Source organism: Alligator mississippiensis, chromosome 1 (assembly GCF_030867095.1).
Source record: "Alligator mississippiensis isolate rAllMis1 chromosome 1, rAllMis1, whole genome shotgun sequence".
Lineage (NCBI taxonomy): Eukaryota > Metazoa > Chordata > Crocodylia > Alligatoridae > Alligator > Alligator mississippiensis.
In genome coordinates this window covers 48,003,499-48,024,522 of record NC_081824.1, presented here as the reverse complement: position 1 = coordinate 48,024,522, position 21,024 = coordinate 48,003,499, and the positions used below count along the sequence as shown (strand labels likewise).

General features: G+C 44.9%; 1 protein-coding gene across 5 annotated transcripts in view; it reads left to right on the top strand.

Moving 5' to 3' along the window:
* CILK1 (ciliogenesis associated kinase 1) overlaps nt 1–20,025 on the top strand; it is a 42,959-nt gene extending 22,934 nt beyond the window's left edge. For 4 of the 5 annotated variants that reach the window (XM_019497267.2, XM_019497251.2, XM_019497256.2 and 1 more), the window contains 6 exons: nt 5,029–5,334; nt 6,915–7,105; nt 7,769–7,920; nt 11,430–11,558; nt 15,054–15,167; nt 17,112–20,025. In XM_019497267.2, coding sequence (XP_019352812.1) covers nt 5,029–5,334; nt 6,915–7,105; nt 7,769–7,920; nt 11,430–11,558; nt 15,054–15,167; nt 17,112–17,266 — 1,047 coding nt within the window. In that variant the 3' untranslated portion in view covers nt 17,267–20,025. The remainder of the gene's footprint in view (nt 1–5,028; nt 5,335–6,914; nt 7,106–7,768; nt 7,921–11,429; nt 11,559–15,053; nt 15,168–17,111) is intronic. The other variant, XM_019497272.2, reaches the window with a different exon arrangement.
* Nucleotides 20,026–21,024: the final 999 nt, after the last annotated feature.

Sequence of the window (21,024 nt, the reverse complement as noted above, 5' to 3'; positions counted from 1 at the left end):
GTTGCCCTTCAGCATCATCCCCAATGCCATCCCATCACAGATGTGCTCCTTGATGATCTTCTCAAAGAGTTTCCCCAGGATTGAGGTAAGACTGATGGGCCTATAGTTGACCGGGTCCTCCCTCCTCCCTTTTTTAAAGATGGGGACCGCATTGGCTATCTTCCAATCATCTGGTACCTGGCCCAAGCACCACAAGCGCTTGTAAAGCCATGCCAAGGGCCCTTCAATAACCCCTGCTAGCTCCCTCAACACCCTGGGGTGGAGAGCATGTGGACCTGCTGATTTGAACAAGTCCAGCCCCTCCAGAAGCACTTTAACCCGGTCCTCCTCAACCTTAGGTCTTGAGGCATTCCCCTCGAGTCTGTCTTGAATCACGGTGGGGATGTCCCGGTCCCTGCACAAGAAAACGGAGGTGAAGAATTTGTTAAAGAGGTCTGCCTTCTCCTCTGGTGCAACCACCAGATTGCCCAGTGTATCTTGCAGGGGCCCCACATTTCCCGGTGCCTTCTTCATCCTCCCTATATATTTGAAAAAGGACTTTTTATTATCTTTGACCTTGGGCGCTAGTCCTAGCTCTATGTCATCAATGCTAGATGATTGCAACTAGCATGATTTTCATGATTTATGAAAGTGTTAAGGGGGGGAAAAATCTGACTAAAATTAGAATGTACCTTCGCTCGCTCTCTTTTTTTCTTTCGTATTGCATCAGACAACGACTTCCAAATCTGAGCCCCTGTTTGGTATTATCGCTCAATGCGCACACGTCATCTGCCCCATTTGGGCATTTGTAAAAATTGCAGCTTTTGATTAAGTGCTGTGCTGTTTATTGGACACTGCATTCACACATGGGGCTGTCCAAGATTTTCATCTTGTACAGTGTTGTTTTGAAGAGACCATATCCAGATCTCAGTCTGTTTAGCTTGACCCAGGTCTCTCTGTCAAGGTCGTGCCCAATGGGGGACTCATTTGGTTTAAAATTCTGTAGGAATAGGTCTGACCTTTCTCAGCAGTCAGCCCACTCCATTGCCGCCCATAGGTTTGGTTCAGCGTCCCCTATCTCTTCCAGGAGCTTGTGGGCTTCGTATATAAATGTTGTATGACTTTTAAGCCTCTTAAGCCTCCATCTGTTTGAGTCTTCAGTTGATGGAACAGGTGATTTTCACCATCTCTTGCCTCGATGGTGTTAGGGTAATCATGTTGGGGTATGACTTGTAACACTTGGTCTGAGGCCTAAGAGTACAGGGAGTAGATCTGTATGTAAACTGTACAACCTGTTACAAGTCTCAGCGCACTGTTAAGTAGCATTGAGCTTTTTAGTGCGACAACTTCTGAACCATACAGTAGTGCAACATTTTCCTGGGGCATATACCATTGTAAGTGTGGGAGTTCTAAGCACCTTGAAGTTGGCACCCTATGACATTTTGGCTAAACAACTTAAGGCAGCTACCCATTCAGGGACTTTACTGCCGACCTTTTGAGTGTGATGTGACTCCTAAGTAGGCTGGGATATGCTCATGAGGAAGGACATGGTTACCTACGCTGATATTCACCATGCTCTTGGCTCAACAATTGCCCAGGTGGAAGGTGATAATTAATACTGATTTACTGATGCACAGCATTTTTATTTAAGTGCCATTTGTAGAGGTCGTCACAACAAGTTCCATGTCAGTATTCAGTAACTTTTCCAATTCTGTCTTCTCTATTTCTTAGGCTACTATGGCAAGGTTGTCAGGGTACATTTGTCACTTTGGTGTTATATGCAGGAAGTCTAAAGTACGTACAATGAAAAGTATTGGTGCTACCACTGACCCTGTCCATTCTTCAGAGTTTATACTCTTGCTTTTTTCTCCTTGGCTGGTAATGAGTTGCTGGAGATCATGTTTATGATGAAAGCACATAGCCTGCAGTCAGGTATCATAGGATACAGTTTATATTTGAGGACTTGGTGCCATACAGTGTCATAGGTGGTTCTTAGGTCAATAAAAATCGCACCTGTTTTCTGCCTCATTTCAAATCTTATTTTCTATGTCAGATATAAGTATTATAATTTGGTCAGTGGTACACCACTTTTTCTGAAAGCCAGCTAGTTCTTTTTGGAGATGGGGATCAATTATGTTCTCTGTTCTAGTCCAGATTATGTGTTCCAAAATTTTGTATGCAACACAGAGTAAGATGGATTGGTAGCTCTTTGGATCCTTTGGTGGTTTATTTGGGTTTCAGGATGGCAACAACGTCAGCTTTTTTCCAGATTTTTCTAAGTCTGCTACCTTGTAGAAATATATGCATTAACTAGCCAATTGCCCTTCAAGAATGATGGGTGGCGGATGTGGGCGGGGACAGGCCTGTGTCCGGCTCCCCCCACCCCAAGGTCCCCGCTGTCACAACCCAAGGGTGTGATTTTTGTTTGTGTGTGCTTCGGCACTGCTAAATTATTTCCCGCCACTCGTAGCTTTCTTTGCAGGGTGCATTTCTAGGTTGCAAAAGAGAAATGCACGGTGCAAGGAGTTCCCGCCATTCACATGCAAATTTGTGTCCCACTATTGGCCAGTTCTAAATTATTCCCACGTGGCGGCTAGTGATTGGCCTGCTAGCCGTATGAGAGGCTTGAGCGGTTTCCGCCCAAGTTGGAGAACTCCGGAGGAGAACCCCGCAAGGGGGGACTCCGTAAACATCTTGAGGAGAACTCTAGGTGCACTGCGGAGCCTATCGGACCCAGCGCGTGTACCTTAGAGTTGGCTGTAGGGGTCTGATCAGCCTCTCGCCTCTCCCCGTCGCCGCCTGATCCCTCGACGTACCCTTCCCTGCGTGCAAGTTCCACGGAGCCTAGCAAACTTTGTATGAGTGTATTCAGAGCTCTTTGCTTCGAGTTACTTTCTTCGGTTGACACGACGGGCTTGCGGTTTAAAGCTTTCAACCGGATTGGGCTAGAAGGTTCATGGGAAGGAACTCTAGTCTGCCTCTCTTCTTTTCTGTCTGTAACTGCAACTCAAGCAAGTTTTCCTGCCTGCACCGCGACCATCTTCGGTGTAAGTAAAATAATCTTAAATCAACCGCTAAGCGTCCGTGCCTAATTCTAGCGTGCCGCCTGCCTTCCCCGACCCGGCGTGTCCGGGCTGCTGGCCACAGCCCACCGCGCAAACCCCCCCCCCCCCCCCCCCGAGGGCCTTGGACCGCTCCCGGCCCACACACCCGCCACCATTGCAGGGGTGGACCCGCCCCTCCCCCAAACCTCCCCATTGCCATTTCCAGGACAGGCTGGGCCCAGTGCGCCCCCCCGGCCATACTCTCCATTTTGGGGCTGAGCGTGCTCCCTTGCTATCCCCATCACCGCTGTGGGGCTGATGTTGGGCCCACCCCACTCCCATCTTCTCCGGTGCTGTTTCAGGGCCAGTCCAGGCCACTCCAGCCCACCCTCCATTTCGGGGTCAGGCCTCGCCACCATTTCGGGGCTGGGTCCACTCCTCCCATGCCCCTCCCCCTCCCCCCTGCATTGGTCCGGGTCTGCTGCTCCCCACCCCTTACTGCCAAGGCAAGCTGACTTCTCTTACCCCATTTCGGTCCATTACTCCCCTGCCTGCCACCGCCCCATAGGCCTGAGCCTTCTTCTCCCCCTCCCCCCCCACGTTGGAAGGGAGCAGCAAAGGGGGGGGGTGAGGCCAGCAGTGCTGGCCTCAGCCCCCATGCCTGGAGGGAGCAGGGCATCTTGACCGTCCTGCCGTCGCTACCTCCAAGAAGCAAGCAGGGAGGGCAAGGCCAGCTCCACTGGCCTTGCCCCCATCCCCCGTACTGTCTGCTCCGTTGCCACCGCCTCCAGGGAGCAGGGCATGGGAGCAGGGCTGCGTTGCCTTCTCCCCCCCGCTCTGTCTCCTGTGTCCCTGTGGCAGCGGTCTGCCATGCCGCCACCTCTTATCTGAACACTGTATTTGCGCTCTGATTGGTTGTTTCCATCAGCCAGTCAGAATGCGAATAAAGCGTTATGGACAGACAGACAGACAGATAGACTACGGCTTTTATAATATTAGAATTACTGAAGCCATCTTTTCATTGTGGTTCCAAGCTTTGTAATGTATTATGGGAGTATCTTATCTGGTCCAGCAGCCTTGCCAGTCTTGATCATTTTGAAATCAATGTGATCAATGTGTTGAACTCATTGCCAGAGATAGGGGCAGTTAAGGCTGACATTGGGGTGATTTAAGGTGTTCATGAGTCAGGTTTCTGAACTAATCATTTCTCTGTGTTGCTTGCTTGAGTTACTGTATTTGCTGTTGTTGCACAGTATTTTTGGTGGAGGGAATGTCATTTTTGGTGCCTTTGGCTGTTAATGATGCACCAGTGTTTTTCTGCTTGAGTGGGTCATATCCAATCCTTCTGTGGAAGTAAGTCATCTCTCTTTTTTGATATTGTTCATGTGGTAGCCAGCTGTTCTGTAGTTCTTACAGTTGCAGGGACATAATGATGTTGAAGAGCTGATCGCACTGCTCTTCCCAGCATGGCATATAATGGTTTCTATAGCCTCTAGGTACACACAGTTTGGCAGTTTTGGTTAGGCAATTTTTAAATGTAGCCTTGATCAATGTCAGTTCCTGATGGATCCTCTAATTGGTTTGCTCTATTGGTCAGCCTTTGTCATTTCTTCCAAAAGTTTCATCTTGGGGCTGGTTTGGATGGCATGAGCTGAAAAATCATATTGTCAATGCTCATGAGTGAGGGTCTGTGCTGAGATGATGTAAATTTATCGAGTACTTTTCTTATTAGTATTTAACTCAAGTTGCCCTTCCACCAGGCAAGATCTGGGTTTGTTTGAATGTGCCAGCACCCAAAGTTTAAAATTCTTCATTTCTGGAGAAAATTATTTTTCCCCTCTAAGTGTGTAGAGCACCTTACACTATTCTTTTTGGCAGTATATCTTCCATTGTCTCTTTCCTTTTTCCTTTGTCAGGTATTACTTGACCTGGGAGTTATCCCATGTGACAGCTTAGTCAGGGACTCTGGCTTCCTCCACTGAATACTGATGCCTCTGTGTTTTAGGCACTTCGATACCCATACTTCCAAGTTGGGCGTGCCTTGGGCACCTCTCACTGCATTCAGGATCTGGGAAAACATCAGAAAGAGCTCCATGATAAACCAGCACAGCACCACATTAAACCTGCTCCTCCTGCACAGCCTCCCCCAAAACCCCAAGCCTGTCTTTCATCCAGAGCATTTCTGCAAAGCCAGTCTTCCCAGCACCTGGTGTACCCATATAAAATTGATGCCTCAGTGAGTGATCATGTAAGAGAGGACAAGTCTAACCAGGTGCTTCTGCCAGCAATTCACAATAAGGTTCCTCAACAGGTAAGGAGCAAACTGGAACAACCAATGAGCCTATTTTTCATAAATTAGATTTTTTTTGGTGGTGTTTTTATGAATGAATTTGTTGTCCTTGTATTGTAATAAGAAGAAGTAAAATAGGAGTTAAGAATAGCTGGGCTATCTCTCTTCACCCTGTTATAAGTCAAAAACAGCTGCCTGAAATCACTAGAGTCTTGGGATCTAAGCACACAAACATGTTATTGCAACTTGTAGCATGTCAGCTACTCCTCGGTGACTGTCCACATACATTCTCTAAACTGGCAGTAAGTGCAAGTTAGCTTATCTAGGTTTCTTCCTGTTTCATGGTAACTTGTTCATGTGTCCTTACTTAGGCTGAAATAAATTAAATACATGGGCAGAACTCACATTTATTTTACGGCCACTTTATGTGATTCTGGCATCAAAAAATGACTTTAAGAGAACCTGTAATTTATGCTTACTTCATGTCATTTACAATGTCAGGGTGATGTGGAATGCTTTTAGTGTACATGAGACTTTGGCCCAAGTGAGAGAACAGTTGGGACCAACCATATCAAAAGAATAAGTAGTAGTTTTTACTGTGAAGATGTAGCTTTTGCACTTGAGCATGTACAAAACTTGACAAAATGCAAATATATGCATGTTCACTTAAACAGCTGCTAAGGCGGTAGGTGCTGGGATTTGCACCTGCAAAATCCAGTAAGAGAAATCAGTTGTACTGGTGCATGTTTTAGTGTTTATGCCACATGGATCCTGGCACCTGATGTATGGGAGTTTAGCAGTTTTATGTCCGTAAGAATGGAGCCTGAAGGCAGAAATCCAGCACAAGGTGATCCTTAGAATTATAAAATACTAGGGCTGGAAGGAGCTTCAAGGTAGGGTCATTCATGTTTAAACAATCTCAGCCAAGTGTTTGTCTAACCCAGGAATGTTTAACCCTCAGCCTACAGGCCAGCTCTGGCCCATGAAAACATGGCATCAGGCCCACAGGACTCCCTTGGGAAATTTGGGGGTAGAGGAGCCATGGAAATTAATATGCCACCCCCCCCCCCCCCCCCCGCTACCAAATTCCCAAGTCCTCTGTGGCCAGGTGGAAACTGGGCCACACCCCATTTCTCTCCTATGTGGCCAGGTTGGTGCCAAGCCATACCTTCTTCCCCACCAGGACTGAATCAGGGCTAGAATAACCCCCGCTCCCCCAACACAGCCAGATCAGACCCATGGATGGTTGGGCCCCGCCCATCCAGCCCACGGTACAGAAAGGTCTAACCTGTTCTTAAAAACTACCAATGATAGGTATTCTACAGCCTGTCTTAAGTAATCTTAACTCCCCCTTCCCATTCTTAGAAAGGTTGCTTTTTGTAGTATAGTTCAAGAAGAAATCTAGAGAAAAGAGACCTGAGATTTCCATCCTTCTGCAGACTATCTTGTTGAAACAGAAGGTGGTACAAGAGATGATACAAAATCTCTCTCTCTCTCTTGTTTTTCTTTGTGGTCAGGGGAGAGTAAATTCTGTCTTGATTCCTACCCTCTTACAGCATGCAGCTAAGGAAGTAAATACTGTGTTTTCATTGTACTGGCAGAAAATTCCAGATGGGGTAGAGAATACAAATGGTGAACTGAAACCGAAGCCTCGGCAAAGATGGGGTCACATTACTAAAACAGTGAAAGGGGCTGAAGATTGGGATGATTTGGAAGACCTGGATTTTAACTCTTCCCTCAGCAAAACTGATTTGAAAAACAAGAAAAGACAGACCAATGAAGGTCTTTGTAGGTAAGTTGATTTGGTCTCCTCTTTAGACCTTACTCCAATCTGATGATCTTATAAGGTCCTTTCCAGCCCTAATGTCTATGAAATCTATGAATCTATGATGCTTGGTTTCATTTTTTTCCTCCTTTCTTTCTCTCCTACATAGATATTTAGATGGCTCCTAATAAGTCAGTGCCAGGTGCTTTACATTTGTACACTCCAGTTGTTCTTGGCTTTTTGCTGTCCCCTGCACTTGGAATAGTCACTCCATGCTCACGATCTCTTTACACAATTTTTTCTCAAATATGCTTAGCCTGGGAAGCCTTTCCAGTGCTGCTTTCTCAGAATGCACCTTTACCACTTCACACTTGAATCATCATGTTAGCATGTTCCACATGGCTGAACTGTATTGTGTGTCTCGGAATTAGGCTGCAAGTCCCTTGAGTCAGAGGCAATTGGAAGAGGTTACAGAATGACTTGTCAGTGACCTAAGGTCTCTTAAAAAGACGACTTAGGCTTCTAAGTGACTTAGGTATTTTAACAAAACTGCAAGGTGATATTTTCAATCTTTATAGTATCAAACACATCGTGAGTTGTAATTCCTGGGGACGAGATTCAGGAAGAGGTTAGCATGAGTGAAATGCATTCCTTGAATTTGGGGCTTATGGTGGTTTCTCTCTGTTACAGATTTGAAAGTATTTTGGATCTGAAGCCTTCAGACAGTGTAGGTTCTGGCAGCAGTGCACCTTCCCATGCTACCTTTCCACGGCAAGACACCCCTACATTACATGTTTCTGCAGCCAAACAGCATTATTTGAAACACTCTAGGTATTTACCTGGTTAGTAGAAATCTTTTCTTCTTTCACGTGACCTTTTGACAGCAATGGGAAGTGATAAAGGACACGTGGGGCTTTATCCTGGGCTCAGGGAAACTGTTTTGTGTTTGAAGAAAAAAAAGGGGGACACGGTTTGGAAGGAGCTTTCTTGTTAACTTAAAGCAATTACTCTGCAAAGAGACAGCTCTAGCTAACTATAAATAGAGGTATGTCTGTCTTACCAGCATGCAAAAAAGGGATGAGTGTCAGGAGCAGCCCTTTTCTCCTGGAGCACAAACAGATTTGTAGACTAGCTTTTGGGTATGCCAGAGCATGCTAGGAAATGTGCCTCATTCATGGATCAGGCGCTTGCTTGTATCCTAATCTGCTCTTCTGGATCAGAGGAAGGTGAGCATGCCCCCAAGATACCCCATGGATACATACCAGGGCTGTGCGAAATGCCTGAGTTTCATTCTGGTTTCAGATTCAGTGTTTCATCTCAGTATTTCGAAGGGCTGTCCAAAACAGCTGTTTCATTTTGTTTCAGATTTGGTGTTTCAGAGGGACAGCGATTCATTTTGGTGTTTCGAATCGCTGTCCCGTTTCGTTTTGGCCGAAATTGTATTGGAGCGGTTTCGGAATTTCGACAGTGTTTCGGTGTTTCAGCCATAAGCTATAATGAGGAATCACAAAACTGCCTATAACTTTGTCATTTCTTCCCTGATTCAGATGAAACGTGCAGGAATGCTATCCCCTTCTGTGACCATGAAGCCTGCCAAGTTTCAAGGAGATAGGTGCAGCAGTTTCTGGGAAACTGCACCTCAAATTGTTCAAAGCAAATGCATATCACTTGCCAGAAACAGCAGCCTGCTGTCATTCTGCACACAGATCCGGGGGTCTGCTCTCCTTGGGAACAGTCTGGCACAGCCCCGCAGCCCTCCCAGGGGGCACGGGCCCCAGATCTGGATGTGGGATGACAGCAGGCTGCCACTGCCAGCTGGGGCCAGCTCCAGCACTGGGTTGTTCCCAGCACTTGGCGTGGGCTGCACAGCAGCATGCTGTCATCTGCATGCTCTGCAGCCGGTGAGTGTGAAGTACAAAAAACAAAACAAAAAAAGCCCTACACTCACCGGCTCTGGCAGTGGCAATTGGGGCCTCTGAGGGCTTGTAGTAGGGGCCCCCTGTGCAGCGCAGGACAACGAGGATCATCCCCCACACCCCCCCAGCAACCATGCAGCAGCTGCACCATCGCACGGGTGCGGCTCAGCAGGGTGCCGTGCACTGCCTGGGACCTGGGGCAGCTCCAGCAGTCAGCAGGAGCTCCCAGTTTCATCCCCAGCTCTCTGATCATTTCCCCCAGCTCTTCCCAGGGTATATGGCCCCCAGATCTATGCATAGGGTTTCAGCAGACTGCCTCTGCCAGCTGGGGAAATAGCCCAGAGTCGCTGCCATCACCAGGTGGCAACGGCAGCCTGCCATCATCCCACATCATCCCGGGGCCCCCACCCCACTGAGAAGAGCTGGGGGAAAGATCGGGGAGCTAGGGAATTGAACTGGGAACTGGGGGAATGTTCAGGGACCTGAACATTTCCCCAGCCCCCAGTTCGATTCCCCAGCTCCCTGTTTGATTCCCCAGCACTGGGGTTGGAAGGGACCTCAGGAACAGATCCTTTTCACTGGCCAGCTACAAATGTCAGTATCAGAGCAGTCCTTCTTCTTCCTTCTCCCCCTTCCTCTTTCCCTGCAGGCCTGCTTCTGAAACATCTGAAATGTTTTGGAAAATTTCCGAAACGTTTTGGATGGCCCGTTTAATTTCGGATTCGGTGTTCCGACTGTCGAAACATCCAAATATGAAACAAAATGGCCGCTGAAATTTTGCACAGCCCTAATACATACTGCCTGTAGCAGCCAATGTTAGGTGGCAGCAGAAGGACATTTTCTTTCCTGCCACCTGGAGGAGTTAAGTGTACTCGGCAGCGTGTAGAGTCAAGCCCTGCTGTTCTTTTTTTAAAGGAATCCTTTGCCCTTACCTCTTAATTTTTGCAGTCTCCATGCCACCGTTGGAATAGAATGCAACAATTTTATACAATAAGTGCTTTTTAGAAGGGTTGTGCATAAATGCATCATGCTAGGTTTCTTTGGGTGTGTCTACATGAGAGTTATTCTGGAATTGCTGCTCCTGATAAATTAACTCAGCATGAAGATTTTTTTTCAAATGGACTAAACTCATATGGAATGTGATGCTATATTGTAGAATAAGCGCATCCACACATGGAGTTGGTTAATCAGGAATAACTAATCTGTAGTACCTCATGCTTCATAGTGGCCAGAATAAATTTTCCTGTGGAGACAAGCCTTTCATTTTGTTGGGATTAAATGAGACAAGGCCTTCTCAGTCTGCATCACAAGGCTTTGGGGCATCTTGTTAATGTTTTGCAAGTAGCCAGGAGGAAAAGTGAACAGTTCATTAGCTTTTATTTTCACTAAATTTTATTTTTTTTAATCCTGGAGTTCCATAACTGTACAGTTTTGACTATACATATCAGGGAGTGCACAGCAAAACAGGTTGAAACCAATGTTTCAAGTGTTCATTCAGTTCTACTTGAGAATCTGATGCATACTTACTGTATTCTCATTATGCCAGGTAGGCATAACCTTAATCTTTTTTGTAATGTACAAATGTGCATGTAACTGTAACATCCAGGTTAGAACCTTAAACACTTGGAAGAAGAAGTTTTTTAAATGGAGTTTGGGGTCACTAGTTACACTGCTAAATGTACGTTAAACATGGTGAGTGCAAGCCTGCTATTATTTGTCTCACAGCATCCAAGTATGTTATGCTGCCTTCATGAGACAGCAAAAGTAATAATACATGGACCATGTCTTCATGTGTGTGCATCTTGTGGGCACAACTTCTGTTGATTTCAGTAGAAGCTGCACAAATATGAAAGTAGAGTTGAATATTGTAAAATCCTTATCCTGCCTATTTCTCTAAATTTAAAAAAAAACAAAACCCTGACAGTAGCATAAAGTGTTTGTATTTCACACAAGTTGCATTTATGTAGCACTGTCTGTCCTAGGCAGTACCAGAACATTTGACAATCTCATGACCCTGATCCTACAAGGAATCTGAATATAGAGACCCCTCTAATATTGAGTCCCTTTTAACTTCAGTGAGAATAATGACACTCAGTAAGGGCCTGTGCATGTTGTTACATTTCAGGAGCAAGTCAAAAAATCAAACATCTGCCAAAGCCTAGTTTCCCATCAGATACCTTGAGCTCTCTGCCAGTGTGCCCATTCCAGGAACATGGCATGTACCTACATGTAGCAACACGACGTGCAATGATAGAAAGTATCCTGCGTATAGCTACCATGCCCTGTACAGTCAGGCCTGGAGAGGTTTTTCATTAAGCTAGTGTGCAAACCATCTGCTCACACTACATTTTTGTACTGATACAAAACAATGTAATATTTGCATATGAGACTAAGATTTCAGAATGGCCAATTAACGCTTTATTTTTCTCCGATAGGAATAAGCACAAGGAATAGCATCATCTCCAATTCAAGCAAAGATTCTATTTCATCTAATCCTTGGCCCAGTTCTGGTTTGCCTGGGAAAGTATCAGGTGTGGTAGGAGGTGTCAACAGGATGAGTTCAGGTAAAAGTTGTAAAAAGTTAAACATTCTAAGAGAATTGCTGACGGGAGAGGGTGAGAATTTTTGTAATGGCCTAGAGGTGCTTTACCCTGTTTTAGATCTCAGACTCTTAGAAGGCCTGGTTTGATCCTTCAGATATTGAGAAGATGGAGATCTGGTCAGTTTTAAATATCAGTAGCCCTGAGTCCTCTTGCTAGTTTTTGTGAAATTTTACTTTCCTGTTGCCTATTTTCAGTTGCTGGCTGTTTTTCTTCTGCTGTGTAATAGCTCACACAAACAAGACAGAAACTGACTGCATATAAGAATAACTAGAACAAGTGCAGTCAGATAAACTAAATGAAATTTTTGCATTCAGTCTAATCTGATAATATTAGCTACAACTGCTTCAGTAGTCTTGGAGTGAAACTTTATTCTTGGGAGCACTGTCAGAGTGATAGAGATGCACTTTTCATCACCGCTTAGATCTTTTGCAATACATTTTGCTGAAGTTGTCTTGCATTGCAGAAACACAAACTTTTGGTCTGTACAGGCTAACGCCTTTGTTTTTTGCTAAACCCCATCTGTTCCCCGTTTTTTAGCTTGAACAATCTGCTTGGCTAGAGACAGACTTTCAAAAACCTGAAGCCTGAATTGATTCAACATTTGCAGGTTAGTCTAAGCTGCAAAAATTGAACCAATTTGCAAGTGAATAGACATTCACTTTTGACTCTGGAAATGTAGGCACATGACTACAGTGGCTAAGCCAGAAGCTGGTGGGTGCTAGAGCTAGCCCTCAGCTGGAGGGAAGCTGAGCTGAGGGGGGGACATGGCTAGTCCCGGACAGGCCTGAGTATGATTTGGGAGGGGTTTAAACCCCCACCCTAGCTTGCAGGGACCCCTGCCGGGGTCTGCCTGAAAGGGGAGGAGAAAAGTAGCCCTGCCAGGGGTCCTCAGCCCTCTACCCCCTCACTGGTCCAGCAGCAGGAGCAGGGGTGGGGCCAGACCCTGGTAGCCTGAGGGGAAGTGGAGCTTAATCCTGCTTAATCCTGAGGGGAGGGGGCATGGCATGGGCACCGATAGGCACCACTCATGCACCTGGGGCCACAGCAGCCAGACACCAGTAGCCTGAAGGGAAGTGGGGGTTTAATACCTCCATTGCAGGCAGCAGTGGTGAGAGACCAACATGGCGCCCTGGGCTGAGTCCCTCTAAGGAGCGGCTAGCCAAGCATGGGAAAGGGGGATGTAGCCTGTCTACAGGCAAAGGGGGAATGGTGTGGGGAAGCTGGAGCTAGTTACGGAGCCTGGCTCACCACTGCCTCCCTCTGCAGCAGCACGGCCCAGGCTGGTGTGGCCTCAGGGGGCAGCACCTGCCGCCTCCCACCTCCAGCCCTGTGCAGGGGCTGCAGTTTGCAGGTGTGCTGCAGCTGCATCATGGCTCCCCATGCCTCTCCCGCTCCCAGTGGCAGCGGCAGCAGAGCAAACTGTTGCAGTGGGCAGAGGTGAACCACCTGTCACCCGCTACCTGCTCGCAGTGGTGCCAGGTGCTCAGACAGGCTGCTGCAGGCCAGGGGCATGGGCAGTGGTGGGGGTGCAATGGACTGCCACAGCCCAGTCTAGCCCAGCCCCACAGCCTAGGAGTGGCAGCCATGGCAGCCCGCCCCGATTGCCCAGCACTGCTACGAGCAGGCAGTGGGTGAGAGGTGCCTTACCTCCTCCCACCACAACGGTTCGCTTCACTGCCAGGAAAGGGAGGGGACGCACCGTTTGACCTCAGTCAGTTAAGTCTGATACTATATTCAACCAGGTTTATCTCAAACCGGTTAGGGCATTTTGAAACTGGTTTATGTGTACTAGTTAGTTGTGTAACCTGCACTGGCTCTGCTCCCCCCACCGCCTCTAGCCAGGTCACATCTCCCCTCATGGCCGCTCTTTGGAGGGACTTGGTCTAGGGCATCATGTTGGGGCCCCTGCTGCTGCTGCCTGCAATGCGGGGGGTTAACCTGCCCCCTTCCCCTCAGGCTACTGGTGTCTGGCTGCCTTGGCCCTGGGTGCACAAGTGGAGCATATCAGTGTCTGTGCTGTCCTCCTGCAGTGGGGGGATTAAATCCTCACTTCCGCTCAGGCTACCAGGGTATGGCCCTGCCCCTGCTGCTCCCACTGGAGCAGTAAGGCAGGTGGAGGGATGGGGATGCCTGGCAAGGGCTGCTGCCCCCCTGCCAGGCAGACCTAGCAGCACTCCAGAGCAGGGTTTCACACCCCCATCCCTTTCTCAGCCAGCCAGAGCAGAGATAGTGCTCCAGCTAAGGAGGAGAGGGGTGGGGTCAGCCCTGCTTGGCTGGAACAGACAGCTCAACCCAGGCCAGCGCAGGGCTGCAGAGCATGCTGGGATGCTGGAGGACTGTGATTTAACTTAAACTGGAAAGGTCTCCGTGACACAAGTTCCATATGTTTGACCTGAGTTGATTAAGTCTGATACTACATTCAAACAGGTTTACCTTAAACTGGTTTTGGATATTTTGAAACTAGTGTATGTGCACTGAACTTATGTTCTGCTACAGGTTTAAACCAGTTTCTGATCACTTAAACCAGTTTATGTGTAACTTCTATCCCTACCCCTTATGATTTTCTGTTGGTCAGTTTCCTGCAGTTTTTGCTAAGGGCCAGATCTGAGGTCCCTGTTCAGGACAAGCATTAGGCAGTTAGTGATTTTCAGGGAAATCCTTGCTGAGCCAAAGAACCTAATCTTGCCACATAGAAGCAGCTCTCAAAAAAAGGATGCTCAGTATATTGTTAAAACTGGGCTGCAGGAAAAAACTCCAAGAAAAACTCCCCTGGAGCCCAATCTATATGTCTTTTACTGGAATGTTTAAAGCCGTGTGGCTGTAAACTTTTGGTTAAGGACATGGCAGATGAGATTATACTGTGGAGTGAATTTCCATAGTTGTATACATCCCAGTGGAGCTCTGCTGATTTGCATTAGGTGAGGGATTGGCTTAGTTCTGAGTGTGACCCACCAATATACCATTTGTGAAGTGCCTTCAGAACACCCACAGTAAGATGTGCACATGGGTGCAGACACATGGTGTGATTATTACGGAGCAGTGTACCCCAGATTTTGCTCCACAGTAAGGAGTGAACACATAGATATCACTTCCAAGCAGGCTGCCTGCAGTAAGTGGTATTACAGGGCCTAGTCAGTAGGTGGCAGGGGAGCTACTTTGCATTGAGCAAATGGCTAGCCTGGAATTAAAATAACTAAGGCACAGACTAATGTCCAGTGCATCAGTATACCTTACAGCAGCAAAAAGAGGCTCCTCATTTTCTTTACGGCTAATTTACACCAAAGTGGAATAACTTAGTAACTTACTCCAGTGTAATGCTGTGTAGTATGTCCACTCCACTTTTCCATCAAGTAAAAATTCAATACGCTCTGTAGTAAATGTGTCTGGTCTCTGCCCCCTATCTAAGATCCATTGCATTGATTTTAAGTTTTGCTTTTCGTTAACAAATTCTTTCAGGGCCCACAGTTTCAAATGGCCTGACTGGCAGTTATATCCCTTCGTTTCTGAAAAAGGAAGTAGGCTCTGCTGGGCAGAAGGTTCAGTTAGCTCCGCTTATGGATCCATCCTCAAGTAAGTGAAGAATTAGTTGTCTTGGCTTTTGCTCGTTTGTGCAATAATGCTGTGCTCTTGAAGAACTGTGTGTCTAGAGCTCTAGGCTCTTATCTTTCAGCTGCTATTCATGACTAGGGAAATCAGAATAGGTCTAAACCTTCAGAATAACATAGTTATACACCCATAGATACAAATCCTTACACGCATTGATTAAACAGAAGTAAGGATAACTTGTACTCCATAGCACTTGTGGCACCAAATGCTCAACCATTACTTCCCACCACAGCATAGTTCCCAAATTCTCATCCCAATTCACTCCAGAAAATGCATGGATATTCTTAGTTTTCAGCCTGTGTGAAGACAAAGTGAATGCTGAGAATAACACCAGTGTAAAATTGCAGCAGACACAACATGCACCCTCCACCTGTAAGTTGTTTTACTCCAGTGTAAGGGAATAAAAATCCCTGTCATAACTATGTAGTACCAGCATAGGGTGCACTACTTTGCATGTCCTCTCTCCACAGCTGTATTTACTGTATTTACTAGAATCCGAGATGACACCCCCCCCCCCCATTAGATTCTATGCATGGAAAATGTTGTAATAAATTTGTTATAAGTTTTCCATGTATAGAATCTAATTATTGGTGGGTTATCTTTAAATTCATCTCCCCCACCCCTATGGCCAGGAGGCAAGTAGCCTGCCCTTTGGTGCCTGCCCCCTCCCCCTACCTTCCCCCAGTGCCTTCACCTCCTGTTGCCTACACCACTGCCATTTGTCCCCCCCACCTGCCCCAGCCTCTGCCCCCTCTGTTATTTATCATCCATCATAGCTCTGGCCCCATACCAGCATGGAGCACAGGGTAATTCTAGTTCTGGCCTGGCCATGAAGCAGTGATTGCAGCAGTGGCAGCTCTGGCATCCCAGGAAAAAATGCAGGGGAAAAACCTATCCTGAATCTGAGTAAATACAATAATTTGAACCAACCATTCCTGGGGGTAGCTGCTTGCACAATGTGTAAACATACAGAGGAGGCACAGTCTCCTTCCCTGTTCCCGTCTTCATGTACTGCACCTGGCAACATGAAGGGTCTGAAAAGTGAGTCTGGTACTCCCTGACAGGATGGAGGATACAGCAAGCAAAAAACAGGGTGGCCCCTCAGTGCTATCCTTAGGCGTAACATGGGAATAATGCATCTGGGACGGATCTCTTTCACCTTTCCCCACGAGGTGGCAGCAAGCAGCAGGCATAGGCAGTGCATGTCATGGAATGAAGAGCACTCTAGGAATTGTAGTCCTCTAAGGCGACAGTGAAATTTGCTGCTGCTGTCAGGAGCTTTCACTCCTTTTTTTTTTTTTTCCTGTTGAAGCCCATGTCAGGAGGACAAAAGAATTGGTGATTTGGCTGCAAAAAATGGGGTCAGTTCTTTACCAGCAGCCAAGAACAGTGCCATTCTACAAAACCTGATTTTTTTTTTTTAGAATGCCTTGCACCCCGTGACACTGCAGTGTGCAGCCCGGAAGTGCAAGTCAAGCAGGTGCCCTTCTCTTTAGGCAACACCCAGGGGGAGCGAGCAGGGCATGAACATTTCACTACCTGGTACTACCCCTATCTCCAGTCCCTGTCAGAGAGGCTGCATTAAGGAATGCTGAGGCCAGGTTTAGCATAGGATTGACCTCAGAACTGGGGAGTTGCAAACAGGTTCCTCTGGACCCAGCTTCTTGCTGCATCCAGCAGATACTGGTCATAGTAGGGGACCAGAGGCAGGTGTGGATCTTGAGCTTGACTCCCTGTTGTTTCACTCTTTCTGATTTCTTTTTTGTGTTTTAGAAAAACTGTGAAATATCTCTAAGGTTTCTTCTTCTAACAATGAGCGTCCACACCCTGTGCTCAAGGATTCCTAAATCTGGGCTGAGCTGCTCCTTGAATTTTTATCGCCTGCTTTTCTCTTTTTCACCCTTGTAGATTACGCTAGCCTGAAGACTGTCAGATCTCATATTGGGCGACCGTCATACAGTACATCTTCAAAGAGCACCCCAGGGCTAATGCCACTCCCCCCGTCAGCTCAACCAATCCATGGGCGGATTGACTGGTCTTCAAAGTATGGAGCTCACCGGTGACTTGCAGAAAGCACTTTGTGTTGAATTAACATGCACTTCCTCTGAAATGGTGACTAATGTTAGACAATTTGCCATGACTGAAGATCTCTTATCTTCTATGAGCAAGATATTTCAAGACTTATTTTTTTTTAGTAATTAATTTCAATGCAATCTTGTACCTTTTTGTATAAAAATGTTTTATTATATGATTAGATCCAATTATTTTCTTAAATTCAGTACATTTTGTATATGTGGCTTGGGGTTTGGGGGCATTTTATACAGTAAGCTTTTTAACAAACTTTTTTAAAATTAAAATTTTTCCTTTAGTGGGTCCAAACATTTTATACAAGCAAATAATTTTAGCAAACTGGTGCAGTATTGTGACAAAGGTGCAGTGGCAAGAAGGGGGCATTCACTGAATCTTGTGTTGTGAACATGTCTAAGCTCTGAATGTTGTATACTAGACAAAGGGTCAGTGAAGCTTCATTATCTTAGCATTGTTATAGACCCATCCTGTAGCATCTAGATACTAGTGTTTTGCTCTCACTTGCTTTGCACTGACATCAAATCAGTGACCAAGGGCCTAACCTTGCTCTATTTTGAAGCCAAAGTGTCCTAAATTAGTAGAAAGTTTAATTATATTGTAGCTTTCTCAGGCTTTTGTTCACATACTTTTCTCTGGACTCTGTGCTTTGTCTCAGTTTTGTAGTTCTTGGTCCAATCCTGCAGTGGGCAAAATCCCCACTGGCTGCAATGGGCATTTGGCCTGAAGGAAAACAGCTTCTACTTTTCTCCCTCACATTAGGCTTATGTTTGGGATGTGATTTGCCAGATTATTTTTGGCAGCTAGAATCCTATTGTTCACCAAAGAGTTTTCTGCAGGCTTAACTTTTTTGGTGTCTGCTTGACTCTCCTGAATATGCAGCCTCAAACATAGTTTGGCTCTGGGTAGAGAAGAAAGTAACATGATAGAGAAATTAGAAGAAAAATCAACAGGTAATCAACAAAGGGAAGCTGCTAGAAGGTGCGGGTATAAAATGGAGGGGGGATTGTCCATTCAATTGTAAACTTTTGGCTTAAAAAAACCCCATGTGTATGATAAGGGTCCTATTCCCCTTCTTACAAAGTGATTAGACAGGAAATCTGATCTGTCCTGGGAAGCCTTGCCTGATCTCTTCTCATGGAGAGTAAAGAAATTGGGAATGGCTGAATAGTAATATATTTTTTTTAGTGGCAATTAACAACACTAATTTAAAAATTACACCTGCCTGCTAACAGAGCTGTGATGTTGGTGCTCAGTAAGGAAGTAGAACTGAGCCATCTTGAAGTAAACAGCACTAGGAGCATGTATTGAGGGGCATGTGCAAGTGGGAAACAGGATAAAAGTGTATACTTAAGTGTCTTAAAACCATGGAGACAGCAATTCTGTGGAAATCAAAACCTGTATTTTATATTTAGATATAATTTAATTTATTTATATCTGAGGAATTTATGCTAACAATGGAGATGTTGGACCTATCCAAATCTTTATTCAAATCTGTCTCTTTCTAAACTGAGTCTGTTGTCATGCAATTACATGCCATAAATTCTCATAAATGGTAGTGGGAATTACATATGCATATCCCAGTCAGAATAGGCCACTTGGGGTATGTCAACACTGGCAACAGTTTGCCTGAAGTAGGACAGCCCAAACTAGGGCTTCTCAGGCATGCCTGAGAGTGACCCAAGGGACAAGCATGGAGTGGTTTCTTTTAACATATTTCCATGACTGGTGCATGTAAGTGGGAGTGGGTAGATGGAACATGCTCAGGAACCATCTTGCCCTGAGTGTGCTCCTGCCACAAGTGTAGACACCTCCTTTAAACCTCCTTCACAGTGTAGACACCTCCTTTAAACCCAGTCCATCTTCAGGCAAGCAGTAAATGATCTGAAGAACGGCTTCAAGATTAGGGCAAGAGATCCGCAAGACAGGTTGTAAAGTTAGTAGGTACACAGAAAGGATCTGCCTGTAAATCTCTGCAGTTTCAGGGAAGTTCATGTTTAAAAAGTTGCCCATGCTAGTTTGAACTTTAAACAGAGGCAATGCACATTTAACTAAGCAAACCTCCTGTCTGCACAGTTCTGTCGTCTTCACTTAGGGAGATGCCTGCTCAAGTCAATGAGAGGTTTTGTTTGAATGAGGACTATGTGGTTGAATTATTTTTTAATATATTTTTTTCTCTGTGTGCCATTTAGATGGAGAAGTGTAGGCTACATGTTACTTTAAAATCTGACCTAAATCAGTATATTTCCATAAGAACTTACATATACAAAACATTACTTAACCTCTAGCAAACTCTGCAGCTATGCTAAGTGTATCTTTTAAATGTTAAAATTATTTTACCATTTGCCATTTCTCAAATGCATATGTTATATGTAACACAAAACCTTTCATATGAAGTCAGATCTCACATTGTCATTACTTGTAAGGAAATCAAAATGATATATCTAACTCAAGTGTGGAGAAATAGAGTGAAAATAGCCCCAAAATGCCGTTAGGCTGTTTTCACATCTGTTAATACTTTATTGAAACAGTTTTCTCTTCATTTTATGGAAATATATTTATTTGAAGAGTGTGTCTGAATGTACGGGAGAAGAAGGGGATAGAATTACCACATTGAAATGAAAATTTAGCAAATGTTGTATTTTAGGTTTTGTCACTGCTTTGTTGTGTAAAAAGGTTTGTTTCATTCCTTCTGTGTAAATCCTGCCCAGAATAAAGTTACTCTTGAAGAGATGTAGATTTGAGTGTTATGTTTTCATTCACGTTCTCATAATTAAGGTTAACGCATTATTATTATTACACTTAAGTAATACATATTAAATACGTATAAGAGTAATGTATTAAATACATATGTATATAATACATATAAAATCACATCTCCATCATATATGTATGGGATAACAAGCAATATGTATATAATAATATAAATAACATGCATTAAAGAGTAGTGTATGTAAGAATGATACTTAATAAGTATTAAATAATAAACTTGGCATTCACTTCCTTTTGGGTGTTGCACTAAAAACCTTACTATTGCTCCCAAGATATTTTCTCTTCGTTAAATACTTTGTCCACTTTGCAATCTTGATGTACACATGTAACCTGTGGATCATTATATCATGTGTACTGACAATCCCTGCAAATTTAATGAGCAAGGAGAAATCAGACTGAATCTTACTTATTAAGTGTTTCAAGTTTGTATCTCTCACATGAAGTGATATAAAGCATTTATTCATCCTGTTCATCCTGATAATACACTAGTCAAAAGAGCTATCTATAGTGGAAGAATGCAACAAGATTCCACCCTCTCCTGAATTTAGAGCATCTAATGAAACTTCAAAGCTATCGTCCAAAATAATTTTTTATTTGAAAATGGAATCTCCAAACACAAGAAAGTTCAGATTTGTTTTGACAGTCCTGCATAGATTGTAGGGAAATAAATGCTATAGATAAATAAATATCATCAGGGCAGAATTTAGTGTTGAAGACGTGTTGCAATAATGTTGCAAGATATCATGCTAAGAAAAATTAATTGTCTGAGGCTAAGACTATTATATATGCAAATGCATAGTCAAACAAACATTTTCATGATGAAATTATGGTTAATTATGAATAAATTAACAATCAGCATGCAAGAAAACTGGGTTTTCCCAGGTTAATATTCCAGACACTGAAAAAAAAAAAGAACACACAATCTAAACTGCAATTGTTTAGGGTATGAGGAATATTTAAGTCT